A 21551-nucleotide genomic window follows, 5' to 3' on the forward strand; every position below is an offset into this window, starting at 1 on the left:
TATAACAAGTGCAGTGTAGGTAGTCAATAAGGTGCAAGGGAATAATAAAGTAGATTATGAGCTGTAGAAGTTGAGATGATATCTTGCAGTTGTACAAGACATAGATGAGGCCACATCTATAGTCATAGAAAAGTACAGCACAGAAAAGGCCTTTCAGCCCATCTAGTCCATGCCGAACCATTTAGACCACCTACTCCCCTTGACCTGCACTGAGTTTATAGCCCTCTATACACCTACCATCCATTTACCTGTCCAAACTTCTCTTAAGCATTGAAATTGAGATCGCATAGACCACTTGTTCTAGAAACCACACTCTCACGACTCTGAGTGAAGAAGCTTCCCTTCATGTTTCCCTTAAATGTTTCACCTTTCACACTTAACCCCTGACCTTTAGTTGTAGTCCCACCCAGCCTCTGGAAAAAGCCTGCTTGCATTTACCCTATCTATACCCTTCATAATTTTGTATACCTTTATCAAATTGCCTCTTCTCAATCTTCTGTGTCCCCAGGAATAAAATCCTAACCTATTTAATCTTTACTTATAACTTGGGTCCTCCAGACCCAGCAACATCCTTGTAAATTTTCTCTGTACTCTTTCAACATTATTACATTTTTCCTGTGAGTAAGTGACCAAAACTGCATAGGATACTCTAAGTTAGGCCTCACCGATGTCTTATGTAACTCCAGCATAGCATCCTGTAATCAGTGCTATAATTCATGAAAGCCTTTTTTTGGACATCAGTATTTGGAATTATTGTTTTCAGTTTTGGTTGCCTTGTGATAGGAAAAGTGCAATTAAGCTGAAAAGATTGCAGGGAAGATTTATGAGGATGTTGCTTGGACTTGAGGGACTGAGTTATGGAGAGGGGTTATAGAGGTTGACTTCTTTGTCAATGAAATGTAGGAGAATGAGTAACCTTATACTGGGGTTAGTATACTATCTTTTTCAAAGGGTTGGCAATCAAGAATTAAAGAGCATATATTGAAGGTAAGATGGGAGAGATTTAATAGAAAACTGAAAGGTAGCTTTTTCACCCAGAGGGTGATGGTCCAAACACAGGCAAAGTAGGATTAACTTAGCTGGGAATCTTGCTCAGTGTGAACTAGTTGGGCTGAAGGACCCATTTCCATGGTGTATGATACTGTGACTCTCCTGAATCAACTCTAGATCACCCAAAACATTTTTGTAACTCTTGTATTTACCATTTTTCCTTCTGTAATTAAAATTAGAAATGTCCAGTACATAATATTTAACCTATATTAACCTACAAAAATATGTATAGTTTTTCAACTGTATGATCAGATCTTTACAGTCGATTGTTTTTTAATTGTTGAATAAAAAAATTAAAGATTTTTCTTCTAAACGATTGATAGGATTGTTGTTAGACAATTCAGTTTTTCCTATCACTTTTTAATTCATTTGCTCTCCATGGTACATATCTGTTTGTAACTGCGCTTATTTAAATTTCAGAAAGTATATGGCAAATTGTAAGGAAAATCATTTTTTGAATAATGTAGAACACAAAAGTTGTCTCAAAGAACTGAATAAGAAGCAAATAATCTAAAACTTGTCCAATACTGCTAAAATAATAAAGTATTTAAATTATTATAGAAAACTTGGTGCAAGTGAAGGAACAATAAATCAAGAGATTCAACGTTATCAGCAATTAGAATCAGTAGCAGTTAATGATATTCGCCGAGATGTTCGCAAAAAACTAAGGAGATCCAGCATGAGGGTGAGCAACTTACTTGTTAATATTGTGTCAGCCTCTTAAGAAATAATGTTTGCTTAGTTTTTTTTTAAATAATCTATGCAGAGAAATGTGTACATGTACCAGAGTTGTCTATCTTGTCAGGCACTGCAATATACTGTAATTTAATTCTGTATGTGATGCCATCTGTCCAAGGCACCAATATCATACTGCAGAGTCTTCAAACCATAGTAGAGATATGCGATAAAGTGCTAGGCCTTTGTATTTCGTCCTTAAATTTTAAGTAAATTTTTGTTGTTCGTAATTTTGAGCACAAGGGGGAACCTGTTTTACAGATATAATTGTGTCCTTGTCACAAACAAAAGAAAATATGCAGATGCTGGAAATCCAAAGCATCACACTTAGTGCTGATGAAGGGTCTCGGCCTGAAACTTCAACTGTTTACTCTTTTCCATAAATTTTGGTTCTGCAGAAAGGGTTTACACTTCACACGGGCATGTTTTGTTCGTCAGCAGTTAAATTTCACTTGAACAGTTGGTATTCGTCATTATAATAATCGGCTAATTATAGCAGAATTGACTAGGCTGCAGGAAGTGAAATGGTGAAGCCTTGGAGAAATTTGAAACCAGTTGTATAGAGATCACATGATATGGAGCTCAGTGAGTCAGGCAGCATATATGGAAGAACATGGACAGTTGATATTTCGAGTCAAAGTAGATATATTAACAAAGTATGTATAAATCATACAACCTAGAGATTCATCTGCTTACAGGTAGCCACACCCTCTCTGAAGAACCCAATTTTTAAAAAAAGACCAGCTCCCAATGCTCAGAGAGAGAAAATGAAACAATCATGCAAAGATTAAAAGCAAGCAACAGCATTCACAACCAAATTGAGTCCATCGACCTGGAGCAGCCAGCGTAGGCCCACAGTGTAAGTCTCAATTTGTCACAGAGGGACAAATCACTGCAAGTCTCGCTGACGTGAAGTGCGTAGTAGCCAGAGTGGTCTTACAGCCTCGGTGCCACCGAGAGAGGAGTAAATATCATGGAAGAGTGAGCAGAATTGGCCCGATCCCAGTCTGTAGTCCCGACATCCTGCCTTATCGGTCTATCTGGGCTGGTGTGTAAATCGTACAAACACTGGGTCGTGACCCACATTTGGACCCAGGCCCTGCCACAGCGATACGCTCTGGACGTGTGTCCTGCTGCCCAGGCTGAGTCCATACTCGACCTTTTGAAATTGGCTTGGTGCTTAAATCAACCCAACTTTGCTCCCATTTTGAGTGGGCAGGCTATGAAGCTTCCCTCCAATTCACTCATTCCAACTCCATCTCTGACTCCATCTCCATCTCAGCCGTGCCTTGACCTCATTCTGACCACTTCTCCATGAACATGCCATGCTCAGACTTTGGATCACACCTGCACAGTTCCACCCTCGATCGAGTCACCTCTTCTTCATTACTTGCGGTGATATTTACCACAATTTGTCACAGAGGAAGTGTTACTAATAAGGTATTTAGTCATTATTCTGGCTTTACAAACCACTGAACTTCAGTATAGCCCAATTTCAGTCTAGCCATCTTAAACCAGAAGCAAGCCCAACTTCAGTAATGCCATCTTAAAATGGAAGTGAAGACCCTTCATCTGCAATGAGAAGAGCCTTGGATTGAGAAGGATCTTGAATCCAGATGAAGTGTTTCGACCTGAAATGGTGACTGACCATTGTCATCCTTGGCTGCTGCCTGACCTTTTGACCTCCTCCAGATTCCTGTATCTGTGGTCTTGTATGTCCATACAGAGTTTAGAATGGAAGCATTTGAGGAGAGAAAACATTGCATTCAGTGATTATGGGAATGTATTTGAAATAAAATATAGGTTGCATCTGTGGAAGAGAGTCGGATAAGATTGGAGGGGACTTTGGGGCAATAATAGAGAACAATAGGGAATGTTAAATTTTTACCATAGGTGTATTAATTTTATCAAGATACACATAAATAATATCATTTAAGGCTGCATCATTTATCTAAAATAGAAGAAAGCCAAACTGGGGTTCAAGTAATGAGTTTTTTTTTAAAGTATTGGAAATTAATAGCAAAAGCTACATCCATACTTGGGCTTGAACCACAGAAAAACTTGTGCAGTAATGGTTTTCCATGCAATAAGTTCAATAAATAAAGGTTATTCCTGGGTTTCTATTTAATCCATGTGACTAACAAATAATGTTTAGGTTAGTCTGCAAAATTTCATTCTAGCAAGAACAATGGAGGTAGCATTAAAGAGAAGTGAATATGTTTGTCTTAGGAAGAGGTAGCTTAAAATATACGGTCATATTCAGCAAAAGTTGTCCATAAAGTGCTTGGGATAATATTTGATCTGATTTTGTTTTTATTTCAATGTAACTTCAAATATTAAGAGAATTTGTTTCCTATAGGCAGCGTCCCTTAAAGATAAGTGGGGTCTAGGTTACAAGCCCAGCTACAACAGATCAAAAAGTATCTCAACCTCTGGAAGACCACCAATGAGAAGACCAGAAAGGACCAGGTGAAATACTTCTTTCCTGTTCAAAATGTTGTTTTTTGTTATGTATGACATACAACAGACTTGCATTTAGTATCTGGCAGGGGGGTGGGAACCAGCATCGTAGCGCATAGATGATATAATATGTCATGAATGTAAGGAAAGACAAGCCAATGATTGGATACAACTGCAGACAGAGCAAAGAGTTAAGTTATACCACAGAGGAAAAATTCTTGAGAGCAAAGAATGCAGGACTGAAGGTGTTGTATTTAAATGCATGTAGCATTCAGAATAAGGTGGATGAACTCATGCAATTACAGTCGGTTTGACGTTGTGGACATCACTGAGTCGTGTCTGAAAGCAGGTCATATTTGGGAGTTTAACATCAAAGGCTATACTTTGTATCAAAAGGACAAGCAGGAAGGCATAGATGGTGGTGCGTCTCTGTGGGTAAGAGATGGAATTACATCTTCAGAAATAGGTGACATAGAGTCAGAGAACGAGTCAGCATTCAGAGAGGAGGTGCAATGGCTAACAGACTGGTGCAGAGCCAACAACCTGTCTCTGAATGTGAACAAAACAAAAGAGATGGCTGTTGACTTCAGGAGGGCACGGAGTGACCATTCTCCGCTGAATATCAACGGAATATCTCAGTAGAGCACCTAAGAGCACCAAATTTCTTAGTGTTCACCTGACGGAGAATCTCACCTGGTCTCTGAACACCAGCTCCATAGCAAAGAAAGCCCAGCAGCATTTCTATTTTCTGCGAAGGCTGAGGAAAGTCCATCTCCCACCCTCCCCCATTCTCACATTCTACAGTGGTTGTATTGAGAACATCCTGAGCAGCTGCATCACTGCCTGGTTTGGAAATTGCACCATCTCAGATCGCAAGACTGTGAAGCGGATGGTCAACTGAGAAGATCATCGGGGTCTCTCTTCCCAACATTACAGACATTTACACTACATGTTGCATCTGCAAAGCAAACAGCATTATGTAGGACACCATGCTCCTCTCATACAAACTCTTCTCCCTTCTGCCATCTGGGAAAAGGCATCGAAGAATTCGGGCTCTCACAACCAGACTATATAACAGTTTCTTCCCCCAAGCCATCAGACTCCTCAAAACCCAGAGACTGGACTGACACCAACTTACTGCCCTCCACTGTGCCTATTGTCTTGTTTATTATTTATTGTAATACCTGCACTGTTTTGTGCACTTTATGCAGTCCTGGGTAGGTCTGTAGTCTAGTGTAGCTTCTTCTGTATTGTTTTTAAGTAGTTCAGTGTAGTTTTTGTACTGTGTCATGTAGCACCATGCTCCTGAAAAATGTTGTCTCGTTTTTACTGTGTACTATACCAGCAGTTATGGTTGAAATTCCAAAAAGTGACTTGACTTGAATCTTTGTGGGTGGAGATAAGAAACTGCAAGGGTAAAAAAAACCCTCATGGGAATCATGTATAGACCTCCAAATAGGCAAAATGTGGGGTTGAGATTGCAAAGGGAACTGGAAAAGTCATGTAATGGTAATGTCACAATTGACATTAATATGCAAGGGGGCTTCAATATGCAAGGGAATTGGGTAAATCAGGTTGGTGTTGGATCGCAAGAGGGGAAGTTTGTTCAATGCCTATAAGATGACTTTTTAGGGCAGCTTGTGCTTGAGCCTGAGCCTGCTTGGGGAAAGGCATTCTAGATTGGGTTTTTGTAATAACCCAGATCTGATTAGGGAGTTTAACATAAAGGAACCCTTAGAAGCCAGTGATCATAATATGATTGAATTCATACTGCAATTTGAGAGGTAGAAGTACAAGTCATGTGTATCAGTATTGTAATGGAATAAAGGGAATTACAGAGGCACGAGAGAGGAAGTTGCCCAGGTGGATTGGAGGAGGAAGTTGACAGGGATGATGGCAGAACAGAGTGGCTGAAGTTTTTGGGAATAGTTCACAAGGTGGAGCATAGATATATCCCACAGAACAAGTTCTCAAATGGCAGGGCTAGGCAACCACGGCTGACAAGGGAAGTTAAGGATTGCATAAAAGCCAAGGAAAGGGCATATAAGGTAACAAAAGTGAGTGGGAAGTTGGATGACTGGAATGCTTTTAAAATCCAACAAAAGACAACTAAAAATGCCACAAGGGAAGAGAAGAAATATTAGGGTAAGCTAGCCAGTAATATAAAGCAGAATACTAAAAGATTTTTCAGTTATATGAAGAGTAAAAGGGAGGTGAGAGTTGATATTGGACTGCTGGAAAATGATGCTGGTGAGATAGTCATGGGGGCCAAAGAAATGCCAGATGAACTTAACAAGTACTTTGCTTCAGTCTTTACTGTGGAAGACACTAACAATGTGCCAGAAGTCTGAGTGTCAGGGAGCAGGGGTGAGTGCCATTGTTATTACAAAGGAGAATGTGCTAGGCAAACTGAAAGGTCTGAAGGTAGATAAGTCACCTGGACCAGATGGACTACATCCCAGAGTCCTGAGAGATGTTGCTCAAGAGATAATGGATGCATTGGTCACGATCTTTCAAGAATCACTTGATTCTGGCATGGTCCTGGAAAATTGAACATATCCCTCCACTCTTTAAGGGAGGAAGATGAAAGTGAGGAAAGTATAGGCTAGTTAGCCTAACCTCAGTGGTTGGAAAAGTGCTGGAGTCCATTATTACGGACAAGTTTTTCCTCTAGCTTGTTGTACATGAGGTTTTGATGTACTTGGAGATTAATGATAAATTAAGTCAAAGTCAGCATGGTTTCTGTAAAGGGAAATCTTGCCTGACAAATCTGTTAGATTTCTGCAAGGAAGTAACAGGCAGGGTGGACAAAGGAGAGGCAGTGGATGTCATTTACTTTGATTTTCAGAAGGCATTTGATAAAGTGCCTCACATGAAACTGCTTAACAAGATAAAATCCCATAACATTACAGGAAGGATACTGACATGGAGAGAGGAATGGCTGACAGGCAGGAGGCAGCGAGTGGGAATAAAGGTGGCCTTTTCTGTTTGGCTGCCAGTGACTAGTGGTGTTCCTCAGGGGTCAGTATTGGGACTGCTACTTTTCACATTGTTTGTCAGTGATTTAGATAGTGGAATTGATGGCTTTGTGGCAAAGTTTGCAGATGATATGTACATAGGTAGAAGCATAGATAGAGCTAAGGAAGCAATGCGATTGCAGCAGGACCTAGACAAAATGGACGAGTGGGCAAAAAAGTGGCAGAATACAGTGTAGGGAGGTGTATGATAATACATTTGGTAAAAGGAACAATAGTGCAGACTATTATCTAAATGGAGAGAAAATTCAAACATCAGAGTTGCAAAGGGACTTAGAAGACCTTGTGCAAAACTTCTAGAAGGTTAATTCACAGGTTGAGTCACAGGTTAAAGGTGGCAATTACAATGTTAGCATTTATTTCAAGGGGGGAATATAAAAATGAAATAATGCTGAAACTTTATAAGACACTAGTCAGGCTGTACTTGGAGTATTGTCAACAGTTTTGGATCCCTCAGCTCAGAAAGGATGTATTGTCATTGGAGTGTGTCCAGAGGAGTTTCACGAGGATGATCCCATGAGTGAAGGGGTTAACACAGCTTTGGACCTGTACTCACTGGAATTTAGAAGAATGCATGAGGATCTCATTAAAACCTGCTGAATTTTGAAAGGACTGGATAAGGCGGATGTGGACAGTATGTTTCCTCTAGTGGGGCTATCCAAATCTATAGGGCACAGCCACAAAATTGAGGGACAACCTTTTAGAACAGAATTGAGGAAATTTTTAAGCTGAAGAATGGTGAATTTGTAGAATGCTGTCCCACAGACTGCGGTGGAGGCCAAGTCCGTAGGTATATTCAATGCAGAAATTGATAGATTTCTGATTGGTTGGGACATCAAGAGTTATGGTGAGAGGGCATAACTCTTGATGTATGGTCTTGAATGGGATCCAGGATCAACCGTGATGAAAGATGGAATGGACTCATTGGGCTGAATGGCCTAATTCTGCTCCCATGTCTTATGGTGTTATATTAGATCACATCTTAGAACTTGTCTTTAAGGTGAAAATGCCACTGTGAGTGAGATAAGCAGGATGCAAATGTGTCATCCATGTGTGATGACACAATGAACAACAGCGTAGGAAATGCCTTTAGTTGTTTATGCTTGCTTAAGCAAGTAGAAAAGCCAGGCTGGGTATTTCTTCAACATCTCATTTGAATGACGGTGCTACTGGTCCTTCAAGGTTTTGGGATAGATCTAATCCTGTTTTGGAAAGATTGCATCAGTTGGGCATAACCAACTATAGTTAACGCTGTAAAGCAGTTTCATCAAACAAGTTTAACTAATCATTTATCAGCTCACTGATGCTGAGAATTACAGCCAGACTTCAGTTACCACATGGCTGTCATTTATAATGTATGTGCTCCATACAAATAACTGCTTCAAATTTATAATCTGCCTAAAAGGAGAGAAAAGAACAATTAAGGTCTATGTACACATATATATCAAGTGAAGTCTGGGGATGAGCTAACAGACTTATCAAAAGCCTCAAATGAGATATTGGGCAACGTAGTAACTTAGTGAGAAATATACCAATTGTTTGATCAATAAATGTAAAACTTAGTTTGAAAAATCAATCAAACTTCATTAGATAACTCATGACTATTTAGATTTAAAATAAAGGACTTATTTTAATATAAGACCATAAGACATAGGAGCAGAATTAGGCCATTCAGCCACAGAGTCTGCTATTAGGATGTGCAAATATTGTTCTGTATTTCAAAGTAATCCATCTCAGATTCTTAATGCTTATCCATAAGCAGCTTCAGTCTGAAATATTCTCTTTAAAATATTCCATAGATCATTGTTGGTTCTCTGTCCAAACACTGTCATACTGTCATGAATGTTCCCATTGTACTCTAAAAAAGAAATGCCTGTGCCCAAAATGCTTTCTGAGCAATGCTACGTTGGGACTTTGCAGCGAGCTTCTGCATTTGCAGTTGTTGTGTTGGAAGCCCGGCACAAATTCCTGTTCTTCGCTGACACTCACATAGTTTGATGTAGTGATGTGCCTCTGAAGGCTAGTTTTGGATGGGCAGGGTTGAGCTGCAGAGCTGCTTGGTACTGGTATGGTCTTGGTGCTGTTGTTTGGCCAGTACTTATTAGTCATGGTCATTGCCTAAGGCGAACAACACCTCCATTTGTTGACAGACTTTCCAGACCCTACATTTCAAGTCGTCACTTTTATTGTCATTTACTGCTGGTACAGTACATAGTAAAAATGAAATGTTTTTCAGGACCATGGTGTTACATGACACAGTACAAAAACTATAGACTGAACTACATTTAAAAAAAACAACAGAGAAAGCTATACTAGACTACAGACCTACACAGGACTGCGTAAAGTGCACAAAACAGTGCAGGCATTACAATAAATAATAAACAGGACAATAGGGCAAGGTGTCAGTCCAGGCTCTGGGTATTGAGGAGTCTGATAGCTTGGGGGAAGAAACTGTTACATAGTCTGGTCGTGAGAGCCCAGATGTTCCGTTGCCTTTTCCCAGACAGCAGGAGGGAGAAGAGATTTTATGAGGGGTGCATGGGTCCTTCATAATGCTGTTTCCTTTGCAGATGCAGCATGTAATGTAAATTACTGTGATGGCGGGAAGAGAGACCCTGATGATCTTCTCAGCTGACCTCACTATCCGCTGCAGGGTCTTGCGATCCGAGATGGTGCATTTTCTGAACCAGGCAGTAATGCAGCTGCTCAGAATGCTCTCAATACAACCCCTGTAGAATGTGATGGGGATGGGGGGGTGGGAGATGGACTTTCCTCAGCCTTCACAGAAAGTAGAGACGCTGCTGGGCTTTCTTTGCTATGGAGCTGGTGTTGAGGGACTGTTATGATGGAAAATAACTGGTTCTTTGAGTCGCAACAGTAGAGGCCTGGACACACACAGTTTTAATAATAAGGAATTTAGTATTAAAAGGGAAGTCAGGTCAACACAAGCAACTAGGAAGCAGTGTGGGAACAGGGTACGGTTACACAAACAAAGAACAAGGGAAAAGCACTACAACAGCTATCCCCCTTGACCTTGGCTAGCTGCTGCTCCCTTACCAGGGCAAACAATAGACCTTCCCAAGCATAAATCAATGCACTTACCTCCAATGTGGTGGTCTGTAAGAGAGAGCTAGCCAAGGCCAAGACTCACCTTTTAAAGCATGGGGCTGGGTGAGTTAATCCAATTAAGGTGACCAATAATTTAGGTGTGCATTGATTAGTTGGGAGGGACCAAATGTTGTGTGTCCTCCAACCAGCCAGGTGGCAGTGCATCTGTCACGTGGCCGGTATCTCTGGATACAGGGACCCGGTGAGATTCTCCGTCAGGTGAACACCAAGAAATTTTGTGTTCTTTACAGTCTCTACCGAGGAGCCGTCAATGTTCAGCGGGGAGTAGTCACTCCATGCCCTCCTGAAGTCAACAACCATCTCTTTTGTTTACATTAAAAGACAAGTTGTTGTCTTTGCACCAGTCCGTTAGCCACTGCACCTCCTCTCTGTAAGCTGACTCGTCGTTCTTGCTGATGAGATCCACCATGGTCGTGTCATCGGCAAACTTAATGTCTATCCATGGCCTCCTCTACTGTCAAGGTGAAGCCACACTCAGGTTGGAGGAACAACACCTTATATACCGGTTGGGTAGCCTCCAACCTGATGGCATGAACATTGACTTCTCTAACTTCTGTTAATGCCCCTCCTCCCCTTCTTACCCCATCCCTGACATATTCAGTTGTTTGTTTTCTTCCCCCCTCTCTGCCCATCACTCGGCCTGTTCTCCATCTCCCTCTGGTGCTCCCCTTCCCCTTTCTGTCTCCCTAGGCCTCCCATCCCATGATCCTTTCCCTTGTCCAGCTCTGTATCACTTTTGCCAATCACTTGTCCAGCTCTTAGCTTCATCCTACCCCCTCTGGTCTTCTCCTATCATTCCGCATTTCCTCTTCCCCCTACTACTTTCAAATCTCTTACTATCTTTCCTTTCAGTTAGTCCTGACGAAGGGTCTCAGCCCAAAACGTTGACAGTGCTTCTCCCTATAGATGTTGCCTGGCCTGCTGTGTTCTACCAGCATTTTGTGTGTGTTGATATGGTTCGAGCTGTGTGTTGCAGCACAGTTGTGGTTCAGCAGAGTGAACAGCAATGGACTGAGCATGCAGCCCTGGGGAGCCCCTGTACTCAGTGTGATGGTGTTGGAGATGTTGTTCCCAATCTGGACTGACTGAGGTCTCCCAGTTGCAGAGGGAGGTGTTCAGGCCCAGTAGGCTCAGCTTTCCAATCAGTTTCTGAGGGATGATTGTGTTGAATGCTGAACTGAAGTCTATGAACAGCATCAGAACGTATGTGTCTTTTTTGTCCAGGTGGGTTAGGGTGGTGGCAATGGCGTCATCTGTTGAACGGTTGAGACGGTACACAAACTGCAGGGAGTCCAGTGAGGGGAGCAGCAGGGTCTTGATATGCTTCGTGACGAGCCTCTCGAAACACTTCAAGATGATGGATGTAAGTGCAACAGGACAGTAGTCATTGAGGCAGGACACTGAAGACTTCTTCGGCACGGGGACGATGGTGGCTGCCTTGAAGCACGATGGAACGGTGGCGCTGCTCAGATGTTGAAGATGTCAGTGAGAACATCTGCTAGCTGGTCTGCACATCCTCTGAACACTCTACCAGGGATGTTGTCTGGTCCAGCAACCTTCCGTGGGTTGACCCTGCACAGGGTTCTTCTCACGTCGGCCACGGTGAGACACAACACCTGGTCATTTGTAGGAGGGGTGGACTTACTCGCCACCACATCACTTTCCACCTCAAACCGGGCGTAGAAGTTATTCAGCACATCTGGGAGGGAGGCATCACCTGCACAGTCAGGTGATGTTGTCCTGTAATTGGTGATGTCCTGGATGCCCTTCCACATGCGCTGCGTGTTGTTACTTTCATTACTTCTTTTAAGATGTAATGGAAGTTGTTGTTTTGCCCTCTTTGCTTGGCTGCTAACTTTTACTAGCCCAGAGATTTCTGTATTATAACAAGTTTAAAGACTATCAGTCATAGAGAAAGAAGAGCAAAGAAGTTCAATGCAGTAGCATTCTTGGTAATGCATCTCCATAGTTATATGTTCCCTTTTTTCCTTAGTGTTTTCCTTCCTAGTGGTGCATTGTGACCACTAAGCAAAATTCCAGTATATACTCCAGGCAATTTCTCATGTATCTTGTGTTCACATCTTTTTCTTTCTGTTCCAGAGTTAGTGAGGTGGAAGATGCTGCTGAAGTCCAAACTCCAGAGCAACCAATACCGGGGTCAGGACCAAGAGTGACTTTTAAAGTGCAGGAAATGGTAAGGCTATTGTAAAGACTAACAATCAATGCTGAGATAATGAGAAGATTTGTACTATGCAGCATGTATAAAGAAGAAAGTCAACAATGAAGCATCCAAACATAGACACTGAAAGTTGAACTATATTCATTATCTCAAAATTCAGGTTGTAAATATAAATATAATTAGGACTGGGTTTTGGGAATGTGTCCATAAATTTGGGAATGGATTTTTTAGAATAGACTATAAAGCCATAAGAGATAACAGCAGAATTAGACTATTCAGCCAGTCAAGTGTTCCACATTCTATTATACCTAGTTTATCATTCCCCTCAACTCCATTCGCATGCTTCTCCCCATAACCTTTAACATTCTTATTAATCAAGAACTTATCAACCTCTGCTTTCAATATACCCAGTGACTTAGCCCCCCAGATTCCACAGATTTTCCACTCTCTGGCTAAAGAAATTCCACCTCAGCTCTGTTCAAAAGAGCTGTCCTTGTGTTCTGAGGCTGCACACTCTGGTTTGAGACTCCCCTACTGTAGGAAACATTTTTTTCTACATTCACTCTATCCAGGTCTTTCAATATTTGATAGGTTTCAATGAGATTTTCCCCCATCATTCTTTTAACCTCCAGCGAGTAGAGGCCCAGAGCCAACAAGAGCGCCTCCTATGTTGACCCTTTCATTCCGGGGATCATTTTCATGAACATACTCTTGACTCTCCCCAATGCAGGCACATCCTTTATTAGATAAGGGGCCCAAAACTGCTCACCATATCCCAAGTGTCGTAATTATGATCTGATTGGTCCAAATCATAAAGCCTTGACCAATGCCTTATAAAGCTTCAGCATTGCAACTAGCTTTTATATTCTACCCCTCTCTAAATGAATGCTAACATGGCATTTGCCTTTTTCACTACTGACTCAACCTGCAAGTTAACTTTAAGGAATCATGCAGTCAGACTCCCAAATAACCCTTGCACCTCTGATTTTTTAATTTTCTTCCTGTTTAGAAAATAGGAAGCAAAGTGCATGTCCATGTACTTCCCTGCACTGTATTCCATCTACCAGTTCTTTGCCCATTCTCTTAATCTATCCAAGTCCTTTTGTAGACTCCCTCTTTCCTCAACATTACTTATCCCTCCACCTATCTTTATTTCATCTGCAAGCCTGGCCGCCAATTCTGTCATCCATTCTGTCCTCCATATCATTGATATATAATGTGAAAAGAAGTGTCCCAACACTGTCCCTTATGGAACAAGTTTAAAGTTTATAGTCAAAGTTTTAAAGTTCAAAAACACTAGTCAAAAGTTCAAAGTACATTTATTATCAGGATGTATACTATATACAGCCTTGAGATTTGTTTCCTGACAGGCAGCCATAAAACATAGAAACCCAGCAGAACCCATCAAAACAAGATCATCAATCGCCAAAGAGCAGTAAAGAAAGCGAGTAACGTTCAGAACAAAAGTTCATAAATTGAGTCAAAAGCCATGAAGCCAGTCACAGCTGATCCAGGAGCCTGTTAGTTGCAGGCCACAGTTCAGCATAGAGAAGTATAAACCTTGCAAAGCAGCGAGCTGAACACTGGCTTGTCCTTCGTCTCTGGGCCTGACCCTTTCAATCTGGACTAGCGCTAAAGTGAGTCAAACCTCAGGTCGTTTTAAGCGCTGGGCCAGATAGAAAAGGTCAAGGGTTCGGGATCGGAGTCACTGGAAGCCAACCAGTAAAGGCCCCCTTCATTTCTGATCTTTACTTCGTACCAGTCAGTCAATCCTCTATCCATGCTCATATCTTTCCTGTAATAGTGTGGGCTCTTACTTCGTTAAGCAGCCTCGTGTGTGGCACCTTGTCAAAGGTTTCAAAAATCCAAGTAAACCATAGAACTATAGAACACTACAACACAGAAAACAGGCCATTCGGCCCTTCTAGTCTGTGCCAAAGCTTTATTCCGCTAGTCCCATTGACCTGCACCCAGTCCATAATCCTCCAGTCCTCTCTCATCCATGTATCTATCCAATTTATTCTTAAAACTTAAGAGTAAACAACATTCACTGATTCTCATTTGTCTATCCTAACTACTTCCTCAAAGAATTCTGACAGATTTGTCAAGCAAGATTTCCCTTTAAGGAAACCATTCTGTCTTTGACCTAGTTTATCATGTGCCCCAAAGTACCCCAAAACCTCATCCTTTATAATAGACTCCAATGTCTTCCTGATCACTGAAGTAAGGCTAACTGGCCTATAATTTCCTATATTTTGCCTCTCTCCCTTCTTAAAAACTGGAGTGACATTTGCAGTTTTCCGGTCCTCCAGACCTTGATCTTGAAAGATCATTACTAATACCTCCTCAATCTCTTCAGCTGCCTCCTTCAAAATCCTGGGATGTAGTCCATCTGGTCCAGTTGTCCTATCTGCCTTCAGACCTTTCAGTTTCTCAAGCACCATATACTTAGTAATAGTTACATCACGCACTTCTGCCGCCTGAATGGAACGACCTGATGTTTCGACAGTTTAAGTACTGGGCCAGATTGAAAAGGCAGGCTCTCAGGCCCAGAGGTGAGAGTCGGGCCGGTTTTGTTCACTGCTTCACCATGTTTATTCAGCTCTGCACTGTACTGAGGCTATGGCTTGCTCTAGTGATGCCTAGCTTCGAGACTAGACTCACTCTTGTTCTGAATGTAATTTGCGTACTTTATTGTTTACATGATCTGTTGTTTTTTTCACTCTCTGCGCACTGGATGCTTGATGGTTTTTTTAATGGGTTATTTGGGTTTCTTTGTTTTGTGGTTACCAGTAAGGAAGCAAATCTCAAGGATGTACAATGCATACAGGCTTTGATAATAAATTTACTTTGAACTTTGTACTGCTGGTGCCTTCCACAGTGCAGACTGACAAAAAATACCTATTGAGTTTGTCACCATTTCTTTGTCCGTTCATTACTACCTCTCCAGCTTGATTTTCCAGAGACTCTAACCTCCCTTTTACTTTATATAGTATATCTGAAAAAACTTTTGCTATCCTCTTATATTATTGGCCAGCATGGAATGAGCTCAACTAAGAAAACCACATTGTTTAATCTTCCTGGCTTCTTTAGAAATGTATTTAAAAAATAAATCAATTTTCTTTCAAGACCACAATGGCAAAAATTATTAGTTTTAGCTTATGCATTAAATATTAAAGCTAGTCAATTTATTTTCTTTTTATCAAAGAAAGTAATTTTTAAATATTTGTTCCTTTTTAAAAATATAATATCACAAATGTATCTTTTTAATGTCTACTGTTCCAGGCAAATTACATGCAGTAAATCATTGTGCCTAACTGGGAACACAATTGATTTTTTAAATATTATTAATACTATGTTGTTTGTTTTGCTTATATGTTGAAAATGAAGGAAAAAATAAAGATCCAGCATAGTGTTGATCTAACAATAGAAAAATCATTTGTAAATCACTTTATGCATGTAAATAGGGGTGGTTTCATATAACTTAAGTAGAATCTAATAGTATTCTAGATTTATAGCATGTATAAACTTTTTTCTTGAAAAATGGATCCAAAATTTAATCTTGCGCAGAAAAGTTTTGCATTGTAATCATAATTAAATGAGTAATAACATAGGAAGTCCAAGAACAACTCTTGAACACAATTAGCATATTCATTGAGAGACCAATCAAGAAAGTTAGGCTATAAATTGTGAGTGGAGAGAGATGGATATGGAGAGTGGGGAACTGATTTAGTTGGAAGGGGGGAAGACATTGCGAGGAGGATCAGATTAGGAGTGTGTGTTTCAGGAAGGAGCAACTTTAGAAGGAGACCCAATATCACCAAAGTCCCAAGTGCAGTGGTTTAATGATGTTTTACTGTACCGGTCGGCAAGTCAATTCTCGATAGATTCAGTACTGGTAGTTTGTAAAGTGTTAACGGGGAAACAGACATCTGGTAATTCTGAATCATATAGATGGTCTGATGAAGTGAATAATTTTAATAATTGATTTGTTAAATATTGGCAGTTAATACCAAGGTGATTGACATTGATGTCAGCTGCTTATCATTGATGATAGCTATTAGTAGAACATTCTAATATGATTACAGAGATAAATCTTACTTCTGAATATCATTTTGCAGAGCATTTTTAAGTCATATTTAGGAGTTACATAACACTTCAAAAACATATTGATTAGTTAAAAGCTAGGAGTATTCATACTTTGTTAGATTACAACATCTCTATAATTTCAAGTGTTATTGATTATATAAGAGATGTCATTTCTTATTTATCCTGCACAAGTAATGGGAGTATTGCATGTTGTAAGTTATCATTTAATTACATTTTCCTTTTCACTTCATTAAAGCTGAATGAAACAGCTTTGACTCTAGCAAGGCAAGCCAGCACTCCAAAGGAAGGGTATTTTCAGGTACTGGTTTAAAATCTGCTCTGCAATGAAATCAAGCGCTTCAAGGGGGAATCTTCTCAAAAATCTATCATCTTTAAACTTTGCAAGTTCAGTTTCACACAAAGTATGTAGTGTGACTACATGTCTTGTAGCATTTTAAATATAACAGGGTAATTCAGAAATTAATGCATATTGCATTTTTGGATCATAAAATCTGGTACAAATGGATTTTTAGCAAATAACCTAAAAAACGTTTTGTAGTGTTTTTTTGAAAACCCATCATGTGTTGTAAAGGTGCAGTCATTAAGAAGTAAACATGAGAAATAATTTTACTCTACACATGAGATTTTTACTTTAATGGTTATATTCATAGTATAATTTCAGTCGCACTCTGCCAGTGTTCCTGAACTTGTGTTAAACTTTTCCCTAACTAACTCACATTTTCTTTAATCACCAGGGAATTAAAATTTGCACTCAATTTGCTTTATTAATGTTCATCTCTATCTCCATGATGTCTGTAGGTGTATGGTTGTTTTTATAATCAAAGTTGAGATTTATAGTTAATATCTCAACTTGATACTGAGAATGAGAAGGTGATAAGAGCTCCAGGGAGGTAGTCACCCCTAAATAGCAGGAGGCAGGTAGCTGGATGACCATCAGGAAAGGGAATGTAATAGGCATGCAATGCAGACTAACCCTTTGGCTGTTCCCCTCAGTAAGAAGAATGCTGCTTTGTTGGGGGGGGTGGGGGGAGAGCGATCTATCATGAGAAAGCTGCAGCAAACCAGTCTCTGGCACTAAGTCTGGCTCTGTGTGTTTGAAGAGGAGTGCAGCAGTAATAGGGTATTCAATAGTTAGGGGACCAAACAGCAGATTCTGTGGATATGAAAGAGACATCCAGGTGGTATGTTTCTTCCCAGGTACCAGGGTTAGGGAAGTATCAGATTGAGTCCACCATGTTCTAAAGGGGGAGAGGGAACAGCCAGAAGTCATGGTATGATATAGTTAGGAAAAGGGATGCAGTCCTGAAACAGGAATATAGGGAGCTGGGTCGGAAGCTGAAAAACAGGACCTCCAGGGTGGTAATCTCTGGATTGCTGCCTGTGCCATGCACCAGTAAGGGAAGATTAGGATCATTTGGTAGATGAAAATGTGCTGAGGAAGTAGTGCAGGGGGCAGGGTTTCAGATTTGCGATCTTTTCTGGGGAAGGAATGACATGCACGAAAAGCATTGGTTTCACCTGAACTTGAAGGGGGCCAAATATCCTTGTGGGCAGATTTGCTAGAGCGTTGGGGACAGTTTAAACTAGTTTGGCAGAAGAATAAGAACCAAAGTGAAAGATCAGGGGATGGGGCAGTTGGTATATCTCTGCATGTAGAGAGATTGAGGAAACTTGGAGAGTTCACATAGAAAATTGCAGTCATTGGGATGGGTTGAAATGTGTCTATTTCAATGCAAGAAATATCAGGAGCAAGGACATGGATCAGAACATAAAACTATGATGTTGTGACAGAAACTTGGCTGTCACTTGGGCTAGAATGGCTTCTGGAAATTCTGGGTTTGAGATGTTTTAAAAGGAACAGAGAGGGATATAACAGAGGCTGGAGCAGCATTGCTGATCAGGAATTGTATGACAGCTGCAGAAAAGGGGATTGCCTACTGAGTCAGTCTGGATTTCAACTTCCATAATGAAGTTATTATCAAACTACATATAGGTCACCATATACCTTGAGTTTCATTTTCTTGCAGGCATACTCAATAAATCGAATAGCCATAATAGAATTATTGAAACACCACACCAACAGAGCCGACAACCAGTGTGCAAAAGACTATTAACTATGCAACTACAAAAAGAAAGAAGAAATAATAATAAAAAACAAACAAGCAATAAATATCGAGATCATGAGATGAAGAGTCCTTGAAAGAGGGTCAGTACGTTGTGGGAGCACCTTGATGATGGGGCAAGTGAAGTTCAGTGAAGTAATATCCTATGGTTCAAGAGCTTGATAGTTGAGGGATAATAACTATTCCTGATGGTGGAGTCTGGAGGCTCCGTTATTTCTACATGATGTCAGCAGTGAGAAGAGAGCATGGCCTTGGTGGTAGTCCCTGATGATGGATGCTGCTTTTATGCGACAGTACTCTGTGTAGATGTGCTCAGTGGTGGAGGGAATTTTACTTGTGATGGACTAGGCCGTATTAAATACTTTTTGTAGGATTTTACATTCAAGGGCTTTGGTGTTTCCATACCAAGCTGTGAGGTTGTCAGTCAATATGCTCCCTACCATATATCAACAGAAATTTGTCAGAATTTTAGATGCCATGACGAATCTTGGCAAACTCCTGAAAAAGCAGAGGTACTGTCGTGTTTCCTTTGTAATAGCACGTGCGCTGGGCCCAGGACAGCCCCACTGAGATGATAACACCAAGGAATTTAAAGTTGCTAACCCTCTTCACCTCTGATCCCCAGATGAGAACTGGCTCACAGACCTCTTATTTCCTCCTTCTGAAGCCAAAAATCAGTGCCTTAGTCATGCTAACATTGAGTAAGAGGTTGAGGCTGTGACACCCCTCAGCAAGATTTTCTATCTCCCTCCTATATGATGAATCATCACCACCTTTGGTTTGGCCTACGACATTCAGCAAACTTGAATATGACATTGGAGGTGTTCTTATCCCCACAGTAAGAAGTATAAAATGAATAGAGCCTTGTGGCGCACCTGTGTTGATGGCGATCGTGGAGGAGGTGTTGTCAATCTGAACCAACTAGGATCTGCAAGTGAGAAAATCGAGGATCCAATTTCACAAGAAGGGATTGAGGGCAAAGTCTTAAAGCGTATTGATTAGTTTTAAGGGGATTATAGTATTGAATGCGCACATGATCAACGGGGGCCGTGGGAGTTTGTAATGCTTCCTCCATGTTTTGACAGTCAAAGCGAGCGAGCAGCTCATCTGGAAACAAAGCCATGTTTTATAGTGCCTATAAAAAGTATTCAAACCCCCTTGGAAGTTTTCTATCTTATTGTTTTGCAACATTGAATCACAGTTGATTTAATTTAGCATTTTTGACACTGAACAACAGAAAAAGACTTTTTTGTGTCAAAGTGAAAACAGATCTCTACAAAGTAATCTAAGTTAAAAAGAAATATGAAACACAAAATAATTATTGCATAAGTATTCACCCCCCCCCCTTTTAATATAACACACCAAATCATCACTGATGCAGTCAATTCACTTTAGAAGTCACATAATTAGTTAAATGGAGATCATTGTGTGCAGTCAAGGTGTTTCAATTGATTGTAGTAAAAATACACCTGTATCTGGAAGGTCCAACTGCCGGTGAGTCAGTATCCTGGCAAAAACTACACCATGAAGACAAAAGAACACTCCAAGCAACTCCATGAGAAGGTTATTGAAAAGCAGAAGTCAGGAGACGGATGCAAGAAAATTTCCAAGACACTGAATATCCCTTGGAGTACAGTTAAGTCAATCATCAAGAAATGGAAAGAGTATTGCACAGCTGTAGATCTGCCTAGAGCAGGCTGACCTCAAGATGAGCCTGAAGTGGGGGGGGGCTACCAAGAGACCTTAGATAACTCTGGTGGAGTTGCAGTCTTCAGTGGCTGAGATGGGAGAGAAAGTGCGTACAACTGTTACCCGGGTGCTTCACCAATCACAGATTTATGGGAGAGTGGAAAAAAAAACTCATGAAATCTTGGCTAGAGTTTGTCAGAAGACGTGGGAGACTGGAAGAAGGTTCTATGGTCAGATGAAACCAAAATTGAGCTTTTTGGGTATCAGCCTAAACACTACATTTGGCGTGAGCCAAACACCACACGTCGTCAAAAACACACCATCCATACCATGAAGCACGGTGGTGGTTGCATCATGATGCCAAGATGCATCACTGTAGCAAGCCCTGAAAGGTTTGTGAAGGTGGACGCTAAAATGAATGCAGCAAAGTACAGAGAAATCCTGGAGGAAAACTTGATGCAGTCTGCACGAGAACTGCAACATGGGAGGAGATTTGATTTCCAGCAAAGCAATGACCCCCAAGCATAAACCCAAAGCTACTCAAGAATGGCTTAAAAACAATGAAGTTAATAACCTCGAGTGGCCAAGTCAGAGTCCAGACCTTAATCCAATATAGAATTTGTGGTTGGACTTGAAAAAGGGCTGTTCACTTACCATCCCCATGCAATCTGACAGAGCTTGAGCAGTTTTGTAAAAAAGAATGGGGACAATTGCAGTGTTCAGATGTGCAAAGCTGATAGAGACCTATCTCAAGGCTGTAATTGTTGCCAAAGGTGCATCTCCTAAATATTGACTTGAAGGGGATGAATACTTGTGCAATCAATTATTTTGTATTTTATATTTGTAATTAACTTAGAATACTCTGTAGAGATCTGTTTTTACTTTGACACAAAGCAGTCTTTTTCTGTTGATGTGTCAAAGAAAAAACAATTTAAATTCACTGTGATTCAGTGTTGTAAAACAATAAAACATGAAAACTTCCAAGGGGGGTGAATAGTTTTCATGGACTCTGGATGTCTCAGGTGATTTTACTTTATAATT

At 40.7% G+C, this 21551-nt stretch overlaps 1 protein-coding gene across 1 annotated transcript in view; it reads left to right on the plus strand.

The window, feature by feature from the left end:
* Positions 1–21551, plus strand: part of kiaa1109 (KIAA1109 ortholog) — a 418633-nt gene that overhangs the window by 332667 nt on the left and 64415 nt on the right. Inside the window, exons 62-65 of the mRNA XM_059965080.1 lie at positions 1612–1735; positions 4145–4254; positions 12510–12603; positions 16934–16996. Of these exons, the coding sequence (XP_059821063.1) occupies positions 1612–1735; positions 4145–4254; positions 12510–12603; positions 16934–16996 (391 nt within the window). The remainder of the gene's footprint in view (positions 1–1611; positions 1736–4144; positions 4255–12509; positions 12604–16933; positions 16997–21551) is intronic.

The sequence above is a fragment of the Hypanus sabinus genome, chromosome 3 (assembly GCF_030144855.1).
Source record: "Hypanus sabinus isolate sHypSab1 chromosome 3, sHypSab1.hap1, whole genome shotgun sequence".
NCBI classification, from domain to species: Eukaryota; Metazoa; Chordata; class Chondrichthyes; order Myliobatiformes; family Dasyatidae; genus Hypanus; species Hypanus sabinus.